General features: G+C 45.5%; 1 protein-coding gene across 1 annotated transcript in view; it reads left to right on the forward strand.

Moving 5' to 3' along the window:
• Nucleotides 1-17284, forward strand: part of NPLOC4 (NPL4 homolog, ubiquitin recognition factor) — a 48587-nt gene that overhangs the window by 9080 nt on the left and 22223 nt on the right. The window contains exons 3-11 of the mRNA NM_001192189.3: nucleotides 754-866; nucleotides 5100-5276; nucleotides 6739-6787; nucleotides 7494-7588; nucleotides 9273-9396; nucleotides 10269-10448; nucleotides 13183-13269; nucleotides 15216-15287; nucleotides 15702-15828. Coding sequence (NP_001179118.1) covers nucleotides 754-866; nucleotides 5100-5276; nucleotides 6739-6787; nucleotides 7494-7588; nucleotides 9273-9396; nucleotides 10269-10448; nucleotides 13183-13269; nucleotides 15216-15287; nucleotides 15702-15828 — 1024 coding nt within the window. The remainder of the gene's footprint in view (nucleotides 1-753; nucleotides 867-5099; nucleotides 5277-6738; nucleotides 6788-7493; nucleotides 7589-9272; nucleotides 9397-10268; nucleotides 10449-13182; nucleotides 13270-15215; nucleotides 15288-15701; nucleotides 15829-17284) is intronic.

Consider the following 17284-nt stretch of genomic DNA (forward strand, 5'->3'; position numbering starts at 1 on the left):
TGTTTTCCATTGATCTTTGGTTTTTAGCGGTGTGATGACAGTGTGCCCAGACATAGTTTTCTCTTTATTTATCCTATTTTGGTTTTGCTGAACTTCCTGGATTTGTTAACTCGTATGTTTTTCATCAAATTTGAGGGTTTTGGCCATTATTTCTTCAAATATTTTTCAGTCCTAGCCTTATTCTCTTCTCCGGAGGATCATTTGCTATGGCTCCGGAGGTTCCCTAAGGCTCTGTTCATTCTTTCAAATCTCTATCTGTAGATTGTAATCTCTATTAACCCATCTTTAATTGACTTTTTTTTTTATTTTGTTTTTGTCATTTCCTTTCTGATGATAAGCCCATCCAGTGAATTTTCTATTTCAGTTGTAGAATTTCCATTGGATTATATTTTATAATTTCTGTTTCTGTGCCAAAATTCCCTGTCTCAGATGACCCTAAGAGTTGAGCTGCATGTCTTGGCCCCAGACTCGAGTTTCCTCGTAAGAAAGCAAAATAACAAGAGGTATTTGTTTAAGGAGGAGCAGTTTCTAAACTCACTAGGAATGTCTGATGTGTATATGTGGTCAGAGCAGTGAGACTTAAATATTTTGGTATGTTATTTGCTGTGCTGTGTGACTTATGAGGTTTTAGTTCCCCAGCCAGGTATTGGACCCAGGTCCTTAACCCTGAAAGTTCAGAGTCCTAACCACTGGACCATCAGGGAATTCCCTTAAATATTTTATTAAATCTCTGTTGTTTGGGGCTTGTTTTAGGTCGCAAAGGAGTTTGGCTTCCAAAATAATGGCTTCTCAGTTTACATCAATAGAAACAAGACTGGAGAAATAACAGCATCATCTAACAAATCCCTCAACCTGCTGAAGATCAAGTGAGTGCCCGAGGGGAGAAGGTGGGGAGTGGGGAGGGCATGCTGGCACTAGTTACCCGCCTGAAGTCACTAAGTTCTCCCCCGTTTCCTTCTGCTACTGTGATTACGGTCTTGAACGTGGACCAGAGTGCGGGTGACCATGCTGCTTGCCAGGTGTTTGGCAGCCATGCCGAATCTACAGTTACTGTCGAGCCGATCTGTTTGACTTGCAGAATTCAGGGATATGCGTCACAGAGGAGGAGTTATAGTGTGTGTGCAGCTGCACACTCAGCTGCTTCATGCAGAGAAGGACCTTGAATGTAACTCTGTGTGTAGTTCTGCCTTGAGACCTGCTTGGTAGGTCTGTGTTGTATTTCTTGCTGGCACGACCCCTGGAATGCCTTAGAATTGATGGGTAATGTCAGAAGGATTTCTTGGGTGCAGAGACCTCTTCTGTTTTTTTAGTTTTATGGGAGCACAGCCACGTCCGTCCATTCGTTTATATGTCTTCATGCTGCAAGGGCAGGGCTGAGTGATTGTGACAGAGGCTGTCTGGTCTGCAAAGCCAAAAATATTTTACTGTCTGGCCCTTTAAAGAAAAGGTTTGCTCACCCCTGTCTGAGCTGTGTGGGCACACCTGCTCACGGGTTAGTGAGTAGAACCCTTCAGGTCTTTCGCTGTCCTTAGGTAGCGGGCAGGGAATTCTCCTATTTGGGCTACAGGTAGCCTGGCTGCTGTGGCCACTAGTGAGGGTTGGGCTGGGCTTTGTTGGTACTTGGCTGTGTGACTTTTACCAGTCAGAATAATAGGCTGTCTTGGCAATCTGTGTGGTCCATTTTAGACTCACAATTAGTATATCTTAGGGGGAAAAAATGCAATTTTAACATGAATTTATTTGTTCTTCAACGGATACTTGTTTGGCACCTGCTCATTGCCTGCTGCTGTGATGATGTAAAGCCTTGTCTTATGTATATTCGTTGCCAGTGGATGAGGGCCGACTTTCCTCCCAGCTCGCAAACTTTCCTCCCAGCTCGCAAAGGGTTTCCGCATCTTGAGAATCACTTCTCGTGGGTGTTGCTCAGGTTTGGACTCACACCCACTACCCCGGCTGTGTGCCTGAATAGTCACCCAGTGTCACTGGGCCCCTCCACCCTTGTCTGTTGGGGGTGGGGGCTTGCGCCTCCTCCTCATGGTTGTCTGGTCCCTACACAGGACGAGCACTGTGAATGTGGCAGCTGTGTGTCTCAGAACTATTCTGACGGCTGGATGCCAGGAAAGGGGGGCTGCAGGATGAAGTACCCTTTAGGCAAGGCTGTCCACCTGCCATGCGGTCACACTTGGAGGGCGTGTCTTTCTGGGTGATCCTAGAGGGCGTCTTTTCAGTGATAGTTGTGATGCTTGCTGAGCAGCATGAGAAGCACGTCCTGTCCCTGCTCGAGAGTTACCCGACCACGTCTGTAAGAGTCGGTCACCCAGAGCTCCGTGCGGGGCTCACTCCACTGCCTTTGTTGCCATTTTCACAGTTCAACTGGCTGTTCTAATTCTCTAACTCATTTGTAGGTTCTTTTTTTCCTCCTCTGGCTGCTTTAAAGATCTTCTGTTGGTCTTGGGGTCCTGTGGTTTCTGTTTGATCTGTCCAGGTGTGGACTTGATGGTTTGTTAGTTGCTGTGTGTAATTCTACCTGATGTAAAATGTATTTTCTGTATCTGCAGGTGAGGTGTAGAGAATTCTTCCCCTTTATCTCTTTAAATAATACCTCTCCTTCAGTCTCTGTATTATTTCAGTGATTACATTTTTTACTTTTTTCTATTTGATTTCTTTCAGCCCTGGCTGTTAGCTCATATGCTCACAGGGGCTTCTTTCCGGCTCCTGCTCTACTCTCACGCTGGCCCCCAGGCTGCCAGTGAAGACTGCTGGGTTCCTTGGGGTTCTGCCTTGGCCTGTCACACACCTGGTGCTTCCCTCTCAGGTCCTGAGGTGTCTGGAGTCTGCCTCTCCTGAGTGTATTTAGGGTTTGTGAGGATCCTGTTGCACTATTGCTGGTGTTGTCTAGCCTGTTCTATGCAGGGGATTTGGGAAGAGCTACTAAGTCTGTGGCCCCTCTGCCCACTCTTGGAGCCCCTGGTCATTGCAGATAGCCTCTTGTTGCTCACAATTCTTCATTCCATTTCCAGCTGACATTTCACTCATAAGTATATATCCTTTGTTTTGAATTCCACACCTGAAGTCTTTGGCTATCTAAATCTGTTGATTGTTTGCCACCCTCTCTTGGTCCTGATGGTTCGTTTATCTTGTACATTTGGTGACCTTTTCTTGAGAGCTTATATTTGCCCAAACTTGGTCTTAGGGAGCCCTGAAGGATCTGGAGTTATTGGCTTTCCTACTGAAGGAAATGGCAACCTACTCCAGTATCCTTGCCTGGAAAATCTCATGGACAGAGGAGCCTGGTGGGCTGCAGTCCATGGGGTCGCAAAGAGTTGGGCACAACTGAGCGACTGACTTACTTACTGAGAAGCATTTGTTTCTGTAAGCACAAGGGGGCGTTGTGGGCTCCGCACTCAAGTTAATTTCTGTCTTTGGTTTCCTGAACCAAATAGCATCCCTAAGTGTACCCTGGATGCTTGCAAGAGCAAGCCTTTGGTTTCAGACTCTCGGACAGTTTTGCCTACAGCGTAGTGGATGGAGGCAGATAGGATTTCTCCTTGGTCTGTTTTGTCAACTGGTAGGTTTTTTCCCAGCTGTTGAGATATCTTCAGACATCTGGCTCTGTGTGGCATTTTGGGCTCAGCAACTCGCTTTGGGCAGGCAGGCTTGAGGCCTCATCTCTGTCACCCAGAGAATGATTACAAGCCAACTTCAAGGTTCCCCTCGTGAGCTGGCCATAAGTTCCCTCACTAGTCTTGTTTGAGCTGCCCTGGGTTTTTGGACCCTTGGGAGTTCCCTTCTTTAGAGCTCCACAATGCCTTTTAGAGTGTGTTTGTTAAAACTGATGGATAGTTGAGCCAAGTATCCTGAACCTGGAGGATGTTTAGGAATATCTCATTTGCTGTTAGACATAGACATCTTTGATTACAAGTTGGCTGTCTTATCACCCTAAATTGTGAGAGGAAAAAGAGGGCCGAGCAGACCCGTTGAAGAGTTGCAGCCCAGCCTCCCCGTCCTGGCTGAGGCACCTGTTCTCTCTGTTGGTTGGAGGCTCCAGGCTATGCTTCCAGTCTTGCTTTCTGCACGTGCCTCTTGAGAGCAAGGAAATACTTACCCAGTGGTGGTGCTACAGCTTTTCCTCCCAGACTGGCTGACTGATTGTCTCAGGACCCGCCGTGCTCCCAGGTGGGACTGTTCACTGGCCTCAGGCATGGTGGTAGGTGGGCAGTCAGGCTCTGCTGAAGTCTGCAGTGGGTCTAATGGGGAAAGGACGCTGTTCATATCGAAAATGATCGAAAATCAAATGTTGCCCTTTGCAGTGTGAATCATGGCAGCCTTTGTAGAAAGCAGTACGTCAGCAGCTTTAAGAACAAATAAAACTCCTGAAGTCTAATGTACTCTCTCTGGGAAATCTGCCCTGCGGCCAGGAGACTGTGCCATCTCTTGGTGGCATGGTAGTGGCAGGTCTCTCAAGAGCCTTGCCTGTCATGCGGGAGCAGCAAAGCGTACTGTAGGGTGGCTTCACCGTGGAGCCTTGACTAGAGGCAGACCATCTTTGGAGGGATTGTGTGGGAACAGCAAATATAGAAAGTGTGTGTCTAATCATCTCAGGGTTGTATATTAGTGACATGCATGTTATGGACATGTGTGTGAATGTAAAGAAGTGGAAGGAAGATGCGCCAGGGAGGTAAATGAGGGAGCTAAAGAGAGGGCCAAGGAAGGAATGAGGGGAAGTGGGTGCCAAGCAGAGGAGGAGGAGGAGGGTAGAGGCTGTGCTGCCCCAGCGTCTGCTGAGCTTGTGCGTCTTCTGTGTGGGACTAGGTGTGTCTGTGCCTGTGCAGCGTAGATCCTGCAGTCTGATGGTAAGGAAGTTATGTTTCAGTCCAGAGAGCCTGCTGCTGATCTTGATAAGGTGGACAGGCACAGGGGAGACAGGAAAGGAGCATTCGACTCTCTTTACAATTGGAAGTTTTACTGTCTAGTCCGTTGGGGTGGTTGGTGTTGGCTGTTTGTAGGCGTCAGAGGTTTTCGCGTGAGTTGATCTTCTGTGCAGCTCAGGTTGTGGAGAAAGAAAGACAGCCTCAACTTAACATTTGTTGTTTGAACAGGCATGGAGATCTGTTGTTCCTGTTTCCCTCGAACCTTGCGGGACCGTCGTCTGAGATGGAGACATCAGCCCCTCAGGGGTTGAAGGCCTGTGGTGCTCCCAACGTGGTAGAAGATGAGATTGACCAGTACCTCAGCAGGCAGGATGGGAAGATCTACAGGAGCCGCGACCCACAGCTGTAAGTGCCCTCGGGGCCACGGGGTCAGTCAAGTGAAATGTCTGTAATGTGTCCTGATGAAGAAATGTAAGTTTCGAGTTTGACCATCTATTTTCAACTTAGATCTCACTTAAGTTATAACTGTGAGCTTTTTCTCATTGTTTGAATCTCTAACTGTGCTCCATTTGTATTTTAAAAGTTTTAAATTGGTGAGAACTAAGAGATTTGAAAGAAGGGAGGAGCCTTAAACCAAGTCCTCTCTGTGGTGTGCCCCTGAAATACCTGGATGCACGTGCAGAGAGGGCTTTAGCAAGTGTGGCGGGGTAGAGGGGGGGGGACCCCAGCACCCGCCGGCACAGGTCCTCATTCACATTGTCTGGTTTAATTCTCGTGGACGATGCTCAGCCTCCCATACTCAGTGCGCTCTTTCCGTTCTTCTGGGAAATGTTTCATTTGCTAAAGGTGCCGCTCCCTTAGGAATGTTCACTTTTCACCGAGGAGTGTGTAAAATGCTTATGCTTGTGTACAATTGTTTATTTCAGATATTTGGCTGTCCTTTTTAAGGAGACTAGTTAGAAACATCTGAGTTCACACTCTGATGTAAAACTGAGTGAAAGTTGTCTCTGCAGTGGAGTGTGTAACTGCATCACTCTGCAGGCATGACATTGAGATATTGGAATTCAGCATGCTGCATTAGGAACTTGTATGTCTCCAATCAGAGGGCCCCAGACAGTGCTGAGATGCAGTTGGCGTGGAACCACTCTGTGGCTGTGGCCATCAGTCAGCTCTCCACCCCATTTGCATTCCTCCCAGGGACCCGGGTGGCTCCCACTCTGATCAGTGTTTGTGAGGCTCATTAGAAATCTTTTTCAGAGTTCATGTGCCTCTGTGTGCATTACCTGGAAGAGCCTGCCTGTTGGGGGATCCAGGCGGGTTTTGCTCTGAAATACAGAACGAGGTGCACCTGAGCGCTCTCACCCCGTGTGGACAGTGCTGTGGCTGCACCTGTCAGCACCCTCGCCAGCTCCCACATCCCCACTGTCCTGTGCAGACTGAAACCCACAGAGCCAAGTGATCCTTTCATCCTTTTTTCAAAATACGTACGCAGAGTGGGTGTTGTCCACACTTGAGCTATTTATGTCCCATTTTCAGGGTTTTTGCCACATCCACATACCAACTTTCTTAGTCTTCACCTAACATTTTTATTTAAATTGACTTTAAATTCATTCACTTTTGCTTTTGGTTTGTGTCATTTTAAGCAGTTAATATCCATGGAATAACAGGTTTGATGCACAGGTCAATAGTTTTAATACACACCAAAATATTAAACTGTTAGAAGCTCTCTTCACCATGTACCATTTCAGATAATTTCACGTGGGTGGGGCAGCATTTCATTAGGTATGACATGCATTGTGAGTATCAGCATGCAAGGAGGCAGAAGAGCACGTGCTGACACTGTGCGTTTCCCTTTCTTATGCTCTAGGTGCCGGCACGGGCCTCTGGGGAAGTGCGTGCACTGCGTTCCTCTCGAGGTGAGAGTCCATGCAGAGTGAGTTCCCAGAGCTGTCTCCACACCTCTAAGTCCTGGGCTGGGTTGGAGTGGTTCAAAGAACTTACCTATTTATTGCCCTGGGCCTCGTATTCCCCCTAGTACAGGCTGCACTGAGAGGCTGAGCCTTTATTTATGGGAGTGACCTTCTGGGTGGATTATGAACAGCTGGGACAGGGTATTGCTGTGATAAAGGGGCAGCATTTACACTGGGTTCCCTGGACAATCCTTTTACAACCTGACACAAAGCTGGGCCTGGCGGTTTTCGTGTTCATCATTGTTTTGATTTACTTTGCCCTGAATCTCACGTCTCTACTGATTTGTCCTGGTGAGATTGAGAGTTACCATAATAATGCTGACTTGTGACTGGTTAACACTGAATTTATGGCAGGAAGGCCAACCTGATTTTCTTCATGAGGCTCCTCTTGCTTCATCTTGTGGCTTTTTTTTTTTTTTTTCAAAATTTACTTGATCCTTACTTGACTTACATCATTTTATATTTAATAGAGATTCATTTTAATCTTTTAAAGATAACTGGTACACAGAAAACTGGGTTCTGACCTAGAACAATAGTGAGGACCCAGCACCAGTTCTCCTACTGCCCACCTGCCTCAGGGCTGGGCAGGTGGAGGCTGTGGCCGCGACCCCGGGCGCAGGTGCGTGACTCTGTTGATTGTGTGTTTTGGCAGCCGTTTGATGAGGACTACCTAAACCACCTGGAGCCTCCCGTGAAGCACATGTCCTTCCACGCGTACATCCGGAAGCTGACTGGAGGGGCTGACAAGTAAGCAGCTTGAATGTGGGGGTGGCACCCGTGTGGCTTTGGGGCACAGAAGTTCATTTTTCGTCACTTGCACACGTTGCTTAAAGCCCCTTGGCATATGAGTGAGAAAAGTAAAGTTAAGAGTCTGGGCATGCGTTGTTTGAATTTGTGAATCTTATTCTGATTCTAGAAGAGGAAACAGGTGGGTGGAGACTCTGGTACCTGCTGTAGTCCGCAGTGCCCAGTGCAGGGCAGAGGCCAGGCTGGCGGTGGCCACTGTGAAGGCCCAGGGGTACCTTGGCAACCTTCTCTCGGGTATGTGGTGTCCTGGCAGCTAGTTGTTTGCGAAGATGGATGAGATGAGGTATGACAGTGGCCAGTCCTGTGTCTGTGGAGTCTGAGCACACCTTCCCTCTGCGTTTTTGAAAACCTGACCACCTCCCCCCAGTCCTCTTGGCTCTCCTGTTTCACAGCCCCCGTCAGCCCTTTGCCCTGGAGCCTGCCTCATTAGCATCTCAACTTCACAGCCATAGTAAGGCCGAGGTAGGGTGTTACCCCTGGCTTGGCCTCTGGTGCCTCGGCATTGCCATCTGCAGGCTCAGCCAGGCGGGCAGGGTGGGTGCAGGTGGGCAGCGGGGACGGCTGGCTCTTACAGAGCAGCTATGACAGTGGCAAGCTGAGAGCACTTTGATTTCTTCTGAATTACATCAAGTCCTTGCCATGCAGCCCCATCCTGCTGATGTGTTCACCTCACCAAAAAGGAACGGACTTCTTATTGGGATTTTATGATTCCTGTCTGTGCAGCGAGAGGAGATGGTGGTTGAACCCAACTCAGCAACATTTCTTGAAGAATGTCATGTTCGCCCGCTTGTAGTTTTTCTCTGACAGCCTGCTGACATCCTGAAATGACTTAAAAAAAAAACTTAGATCAGGGAAAAAAAAAATCTACCAGCAGCCTATTCTTGCTTTGTCCGTGGGGTAAGCTCTGAAGCTGTCTGGACCAGAGCACAAGTGAGCTGAGGTCTGCTGGCCTTTTGTCAGTCTAGGTCAAGGGCTCGCTTGTCGCTGTCGTTAACACGTAGCCTTGGTGGTAACCCTTGCTTCCCAAGTGCTGTCATTTTCATGATGCCGCTGGCTTGTGGGGACAGTGCTGCTCACTGGGCTGTTTGTGAACAGGAAAGCGACGGAGGTTGCAGACGCTTGTGCAGGCTCACCGCCAAGTCCAGTGGGGCCCAGGACATCCTCACTGACCAAAAACAGAGTGGTGATATCTTTGTTATGTATCCTAATCACATTTTTTCTATGGATAAGAATTCTGTACAGAAATCTTAAGTACTAGACTCATTATGTAAATATTTCTGTTAAGCTGATGAAATTTAAAAAGAGTTTCATTTTCTCTCAGAGGCATAGGTTAAATCTAGATATTCAGCAGTACTCTTGAAAATCTTCATAGATGTTAGTGATAGTGAAAACGAACTGTTTTTGTCAGAAATAGTTCTGAATCCTGTACAGTGTTAAGTGTATGGGACAAAAGCTAGAACTCCATTAGAATAAATTTTAGCACGTTTTCCCTGCTGTTGCTACCACGTGTTTAGCTCCTGAGAACTCTATTCAGGAAGTGTAAGGTATCTTACATTTTATTTCCAGCCTCCTGCTAAACTTTTCACCGTTGTAATGTTTAATTAAGTTGCATTTTCTTGTTCAGGGGGAAATTTGTTGCCCTGGAGAACATCAGTTGCAAGATTAAATCAGGGTGTGAGGGACACCTTCCATGGCCTAACGGCATCTGTACTAAGTGCCAGCCAAGTGCCATCACGCTGAACAGACAGGTGAGATGTTGTCTGTCCATCTAGATGCAGAAAGCAGTATATTTATGTTCATGGCTAAGGAAAGATCTCTAACTCCTTCAAGCATAGAGGAGAGCCTTCAGTTTTCTGTCTTGTTGGCTTATATGGAGGCAAAATTTTCTTGGTGACTGTTTAAAATGCTTAGTGGTTGTGACTTTGCCTTTTAAGAAACTGTGGCTCTGGAAGTTGGCTATGGCTCAACTATAAACAGAACTGTCCTGGGACCAGCTCAGGACATCTTTCCAAGCCAGGTTAAGAAGGGAACTGGGCTCAGGAAGGAGCCTTGGCTCAAGAAGGAGCTCAGGGAAAATTTTGTGTAGTTATTCTGGCCTTTTCCACTCTTATCGTCCAGCCCTCCAAGAATAACTCGCCTTGTCTTTGCCTTGCCGCTGCCAGCCCGTGTTTAACTGCTTAGAATCCCATGACCTCCTTGACTGAGAACCTTTCTCCTTTTCTTTCTTTCCTTCCTTCCATCCATCACTCTAGTTCTCTTTTTTCTTTCTTTCTGTCTTAATTTCTTTTTGAAAACTTTTTTTGACTTAGAAAATGTGAAAACCTTTATTTTAGGTGAAATCCCATGTGGGATCGAATACTCCCCCCTGCAGTGGAAGTGCAGAGTCTTAACCACTGGACTGCTAGGGATGTCCCCCAGCGAGATAAATTTGAATTAATTTATTGAGGAATCCCACCGTTACCCCTTCTACCTGCTAAAATCTGAAGTAGTCTGAAGGGCAGAGCACATTTTTAAAGTCTGTGTGTTTAAAAAGCTAGGTAAAAGATACTTGTGAACGGTTTGTGCTAAAAGAATTATTTTTTATTGAGTGCTTGAATTTAACCTATTGTTAACTCTACAGAAATACAGACATGTGGACAACATCATGTTTGAGAATCATACAGTTGCTGACCGCTTCCTTGACTTCTGGAGGAAGACGGGGAACCAGCACTTCGGGTACTTGTATGGACGGTACACGGAGCACAAAGACATTCCTCTTGGTATCAGGGCTGAAGTAGCTGCAATTTATGAGCCTCCTCAGGTAGACGTGAACAGGATTTACAGTCTGTGGGTCTCTGTTGCTTTATTTTGACGGCTCTATGGGATGCCTTTTTCAGATTGCTTGTTTCTTTTCTTATTGCATCATTTGCCACAGTCTGTAGACACACTCAAAAAGAACATTTGGAGACTAAGAACATAGCCCCTAAATATTTCAGTGTATGTTTCCAAAGAATAAGGACGCGTTCTTATATAACAAGTGCATTGAGCAATTTAAGTAAGTTGAACTTTGATATAGATCTAATCTGCCATCTTATTCCACTTTTGTCAGTTCCCCCAAAGTGTCATAAAGTTGCTGTCTTCTGATTCCCTATCTCCTCTGCTCATGCCTACTATCACCTATCCTAGGAATTATGAAATTAGAGTCACAAAATTACTCTAGTTCTTTATCTTATGCCGCACATATAACTTAATAACAGTATCAAGATTACCACCAGTGTAGGACTGAAAACAGTTTAGAATCGTTTAGGTGGAAGGGTAGAGTCCCTAGGGTATATCCCACTAGGGACCAGCAGTTGGTTTCTGTGTTTAAAGTTGCCTGGAAGATCTTCTTTGTATGATTATGTCACCAACAGGTTATAACCAACATTTACGTTCATTTGATTTTCAGTATTTAAGGATTGGTTTTATATATATGTATTTAAATTTGTTGTACAATTACATAAAACTTTTATATGGTTGTATAATATATATATGTGTAATATAATGTTTTATTATATATAGTAAGTTCACTACAAAAGTGAAGACTGGAACTGTGTTGCATCCTGGTTTATGATGTGTTGAGATAGTTAGGAGAGGGTCTTGTTCCTACAGGTTACTGTGATGCAAAAACACAAAAATGCAATGCGTTGAGGCATGAACAGGAACAAATGGAACATAGTAAATGTTGGACTGAATTAGGTGGTGGGTGTATAGGTGTTCACTACTGATTCTTTAAACTTTGTTGTATGCCTGAAATTTTTTATTTTAAAAAATGGTGGAAAAGAAATTTGCATGTTTGCAAAGTGAGAGCTACAAACAGCGTCTTCCCCTTCATCTGATTTCCTCCCTCCCCTACAGGTATCCCTCACTTTAAACAATTTTTGGCTTAGATCTGTAAAGTTTGATTTTTTTTTAGTATAAGTGGGTACATAGATACTGCTGTCTTCTCCTTTTTCTCTGGTGGGCACCATGCCATACACGTGTGTCACCTTGTGCTGTGCTCTGGAGATCTTGCCATGGCTGGTTCCCTTTTTTTTTTTTAATAAACCAGGGTCTGGAACTGCAGGGCTTGTGGCCGGTGCAGGTGTGTGGCTCCTGGAGAGATACCAGTTCTTCCCTGGGTGTATTTATACAGATTGTGTGTCGTCTACCCCCTTGACATTCTTGTTATCTATTGAGAGCCACAGAGGAAATGTTGGACCAGGCCTTCTGTGATGGTTCACTTGTAAGGAGATGGAAGATGGCAGTAGGTGCTCACCCAGAGACCCTGCTTGTCCAACCCTTCAGCTGCTGAATGTGCTCTGTAAGCGGGATCTGCTTTTGGAAGCACATGAGGTTCCAGTTCAGCTTTGAGGAGGGCCCTTCATGATGTTCCAGTTCAGTTTTGAGGAGGGTCCTTTCATGAAGTATTTTAACAGTTCTGTTAAGAGTACGATTGAACAAAAAATGGAATCAGAAGCCTTTGGCGTCGAAACTACTCACAGCATCATCAGAGCTCCCAAACTGGGGATGCTGGAGGTTGAAACATTTGAGCTCTAATAACCTCCAGCTCATTAGAAGTTGAAGCTCATGATGCCACATGTCATGAAACAAAAATCCTTAGGTTTGTTCTGAGTTTGTGCTTTGACCTGTGCCCTGTATGTATTAATCATTTCCATATGGGTCATACCCAGCAACATAAAGTTCTTTTGTTATTTTGCCAGGATTTGACTAATTTACAAGGATATACCCAATTAGCATAACTCAATTTGGAGTTACTTTCACTTTCCTGTTCATAGCCGTGTCTTCTGCTCAGTATGATGCTTAACCTATGAGCTGCATTTTGGTGCAGATTAAAGATGTCAGCATGCTTTGTCTACTGCAAGAAGTGGAGTCCTGTGGCCAGTGTAGGTTGCATGTGAGCCAGCCCAGGCCCCCCCACTGCCCCGAGCTGAGCGCTCTCCTCACCAGTCAACAGGATACCCATTTCAGGTGCCCTTTTGTTGGCTTAGAGTGTGCTTATCTTCTGTGCTCTCTTATTCTGCCTTGCCGGTGAAACTAAGCACTGTCCCTGTAGAAGTTGTGTGCAGGTTTTCCAAGGCTGTTTTTTCTGGGAATGAATGTTACTTTGTAACTCTAACCTTGCTTAATCTAGCCAAGCTTACCTGGAGTTAAACTATTTATCCAAGGGAGTTTTGAACCTAACTTCTATCCCAAACAAAGGAACCTTAAGGTATAGAGAGCCTTCTCTAGTCCTGAACAACCACACATTTCATGTGGAGCTGCTAATGTGAACCAGCCTGAATATCGGCTCTTCATGTTCTCTGAATCTTGATTAAAAGCAAAGCCGAGCCCTGGAAGGAAAGAGCCTGGAGGGCTTGGCTTATGGATCTGGTTGAGCTTTTTTGCTGCTGAAAATCTCCTGTTTGGCAAGGGAGATTGGTGCTCCTTTGTGACAACCGACCAGAAATGGAGCAGAGCTGCTTGCTGCTTTCCTGAACCCCTCTAAATCCACCTTCTCTTTAATACCCTCACAGATTGGTACACAGAATAGCTTGGAGCTTCTTGAAGACCCAAAGGCCGAGGTGGTTGATGAAATTGCTGCCAAACTTGGCCTGAGGAAGGTACTGAGACTATTTTTGTCCTTGAGGGAGGACCTGGGCTCTGTGTTGGGGACATCTAGGTGTGTCGCATGGCCAGGCCTGATCCGGGACTGAACTCCCAGCTGCTCAAGGTCAGATGCAGACCCTGCACGTTTTGAAGCCTCACATGTATTTATTGGGTGCCTAAAAAAGGGTGCCAGTGTAGGGACTGTTACATGTAAATCCACCAGACATACTTCTTGCGGATTGCCTCAAAGTGAGCCAGGAAAGAAGCCGCAGGAGCAAGACCCCTACTTCTGCTGCAAGGGACCTGACACCAGGCTCTGTCCCACCTGCCTGCTAAGGCACATCCTTCTGGGTGTGTGCTCTCCCTTCACGTGTCTGTCTGCACGGATCATTTTCTCTCCCCTGTACTTGGAGATTCTGGTGGTTCCTCTTTAGTCCTCATTGAACCTCCTGTTTGTAATTGAGGCATCTGAGCATATAAGCCTTGCTAGTTTTCTGGGCAGTTAGAAGACAGAGGGTTTTCTTTTTGAATCTGTTTGTCTAGTTTATCTCACATCTTTGGTAGAGTTCCTAGGAACTGTAAAGACGACTTTTTATAGACAATGTTGAAATGTGAATTTGAACACATTTTAAAAATTCACTATGTAAGTTTTATCGTTTGTTTCCTAATCAGTTTAGACAGGGAGAAATAGACTCTGTACAGATAAATGGGGGAAGACTGGAAATGAGCCTTATAACCCAGGAATGCTATGGAGCAAAGTTACTACTTCATTTTAAGAAAAAGACTCCTGTTGTTTCTAAAAAGGAGTCAGTATCATGATTTAGGGGCATATTTTGGTTTAAATTCTGAAAGTTTCTCGTGTTGAAAAGAGAAATCAGTGTTTTTATTTTAAACCCATTTTTGTTGTAAATGTTTGGTTCATGTTAGAGTAGAAGATCTTGAAATTACTTAAATGCCTTTCTCCAAACACTAATTCCTTAGCCCTTATCTCAGCTTGATTTTGATTCTGTTTTGTTTAATGGTTAAATTACATTTATCCCTTAAGTCTCATTTTCTCCATTGCCATCCTCCTTGGGGGTTTTGTTCATTTGGGCATTTTTAAAGAAAACGAAAGTCTCTTGATTTGGCTGGTCATGTCTGCAGGAGATGGAGTTGAAGAGTTTCATGTCAGGGTTGTACTGGAGAGGGTCACAGGCACCAGGTCACTTCTTTGAAGGACTGAAATGGGTGTGTGTCTGGATTCCATCATCGCTCTTTAACTTCCCAGCCAGGTTCTGGTTCAGGAAGGGTAACCAGCTGTGAGATTCATGGGCACAGGAGGGCCAGGGTTCACCGAGCACATGGACAGGCACTGTTGCTGTAGCAGGATGTGCCAGGAAGGCTGACTGTGCTGAGGTCTGGGATTGGCGTTTCAGATCCCTGTACCCTCAGATGCTTCCTTCAGCCCTGCACTGGAGCTCAGAGGAGTAGCTGGGTGAAGTCTCTGTTGTGTTTTTACTTTTATTCTAAATGCATTCTCTAGGGAGTATGTTCTCCTGTCTTATGGAGAAAGCCGTAGCATCTGAAGTATCACTGTCTTTATTTGCTTGCTCGTTGTTTCTCCTTCTCTCCAGAGTGCCAATTCCCTTTTCACTGATATTCTGTTAGTTTTGACCACCCCAGAGTCCCCTGCACCTAGCACAGTGCTGGGCCCAGAGATGGTGCTGAGTCTTAGTTTCTAACACATAAATGAGCTTTGCTCTTTGCCCTCATCTCCACCTGGCAACATCAGGGGGAGGACAACCAGTGTCAGCTGAGTACTGTTTGAGAGCCCTGGTTTGGACAATGGCTTAGCTGAGGAGCTGACTCACCTAGAAAGAAAGGACTGACTCCCAGGAGTCTCCTCTCTGGGCAGAAGCTAGAAGGCATTCATCATCTGTTTCAGGGAGAGACTCAGAAGGTATTTTTCTCTCTTATGCAGGTTGGCTGGATATTTACAGACCTTGTCTCAGAAGATACTCGGAAGGGTACAGTTCGATACAGTCGAAATAAGGTGAGGTGGGGCGGGCATGTTTGCTTGACAGGACCTTGTTACAGACCAGCTCTGGGCTGCACTCGTGGGCATCTCAGCACAGCTTCTTGTTTTTAGACCACATTATTTTCAACACATTGTTGTTGGTAAATTAAGGCTGAGTCTGTTCATTCTGTGTTGGAAATCAAAATCCTCCTTACCTTTATAAAGCCCTGCCTTTGAGAGGTCAGCCCGTGAGGTGAATTGCCACGTGCTTCTGGCCTTACTGGTTGCAAGTGGTTTTCTGTGAGGGGTTGGTAACAGTAAGTGTAGGTGCTCGTTTCACTGTAGTTTGTGACGTGCCATAGTTTAGTTCTTACTATTTTCTAAAGAAGAAATAGAAGCATATTTTGACAAGATGCTGTAGAACTTGATATGCTGGTTCTCTTTTCTTAGGACACCTATTTCCTGAGTTCAGAAGAATGTATCACTGCAGGAGACTTCCAAAATAAGCATCCCAACATATGTCGACTATCTCCAGATGGACATTTTGGATCCAAGTTTGTTACTGCAGTGGCTACAGGTATAAATGGAGGCAGAGTTGTGTTATAACCATTACTACCCTGTCGATAGGTTTTGTTCCTCTTTGCATTCTTTTTTAGGCACTTTTTTTTTTTGCCTCACCCTGGTACCAGGCCTGAATGGATGTAGGAAAGAAAGGATTAAATCATGTCAAGTCTGTGTTTAGCCTGCTCTGCTGCCCAGTTGTTGGTTTAGTCAGCAAGTCATGTCTAACTCTCTGCAACCCTGTGGCCTGTGACCCCACCAGGCTCCTCTGCCATGGGGTTTTCTCAGGCAAGAGTACTGGAGTGGGTTGCCATTTCCTTCTCCAGGGGATCTTCCCAACCCAGGGGTCAAACTTGGGTCTCCTGCGTTGAAAGGTGGATTCTTTACTAGTGAGCAACCAGAAAAGCCTTGCATTGTTAACGTAGTTACAATAGATTTTCTGAATGGGCCTGTGAGACATAAAATTCTTCTTTCTGGTTTGTGGCAGAAATCCTGAACTCCGCGTCGCCCCAAACTGTTAATGCTAGAATCGTGGCCTCGGTGTAGCCCTCCTCTGGTCCACTCTCTTAGCCTTAGTCCAGGTTCACTTGGTTCTGGATCTGAATTCTAGGCTGCCTTTGCCCCTTTCCAGTAACCAAGGATGGCTCTGGTTAAGTAAGAGAAAAGGAATTTACTGTTCCTGTTACTTGTTTATTTATGAGTGGAAGTGTCATTTTAAGAAATCTTTTCCATAAAGCTTTTATTGGGAGTGATGAGTGTGTTTGTGATATTGTGTCTATTGTATTACATGTTACATATATGTCATGAAAGTTGCTAAGTCGTGTGCAGCTCTTTGTGACCCCATGGGCTATACAGTCCATGGAATCCTCTAGGCCAGAATACTGGAGTGGGTAGCCTTTCCTTCTCCAGGGGATCTTCCCAACCCTGGGATTGAATCCAGGTCTCCCACATTGCAGGCGGAATCTTTACCAGCTGAACCACAAGGGAAGCCCATACGTCATGAATACATAGTAATAAAAGATTATGGCCTGTAAAAAAGTGCCACCAAATCTTCCATAATACACTTGAGATGCTGTCCTAGAAAAAAGCCAAGTATAAGACCATATGGTTCAAAAGGAGTAGGAATTTGAAACTTGGAAAACCAACTCATAAAAACAGTCTCTTTGGTCAGTTTATTAAACACTAACCTTGATCCTGTGAAGCCTTGAGTTCTTCCATCACAGAGGTGATAATCCAGTTCATTCATGGTTACCACACTTCTTCTAGTTTAAAAACCCAGTTTACAAACATCCTAAAGCATATTAAAAAATATGTGCTCAGTCGTGTCCAACTCTTTATGACCCCATCGACTAGCCCGCCAGGCTCCTCTAGCCATGGAATTTTCCAGGCAAGAATCCTTGAGTGGGTTGCCATTTCCTTTTCCATAAGTAACTATATCCCCTATTAATCCCAGCTGAGCCTGTTACCACTGC

Source organism: Bos taurus, chromosome 19, assembly GCF_002263795.3.
Source record: "Bos taurus isolate L1 Dominette 01449 registration number 42190680 breed Hereford chromosome 19, ARS-UCD2.0, whole genome shotgun sequence".
In the NCBI taxonomy this organism is placed as follows: Eukaryota; Metazoa; Chordata; class Mammalia; order Artiodactyla; family Bovidae; genus Bos; species Bos taurus.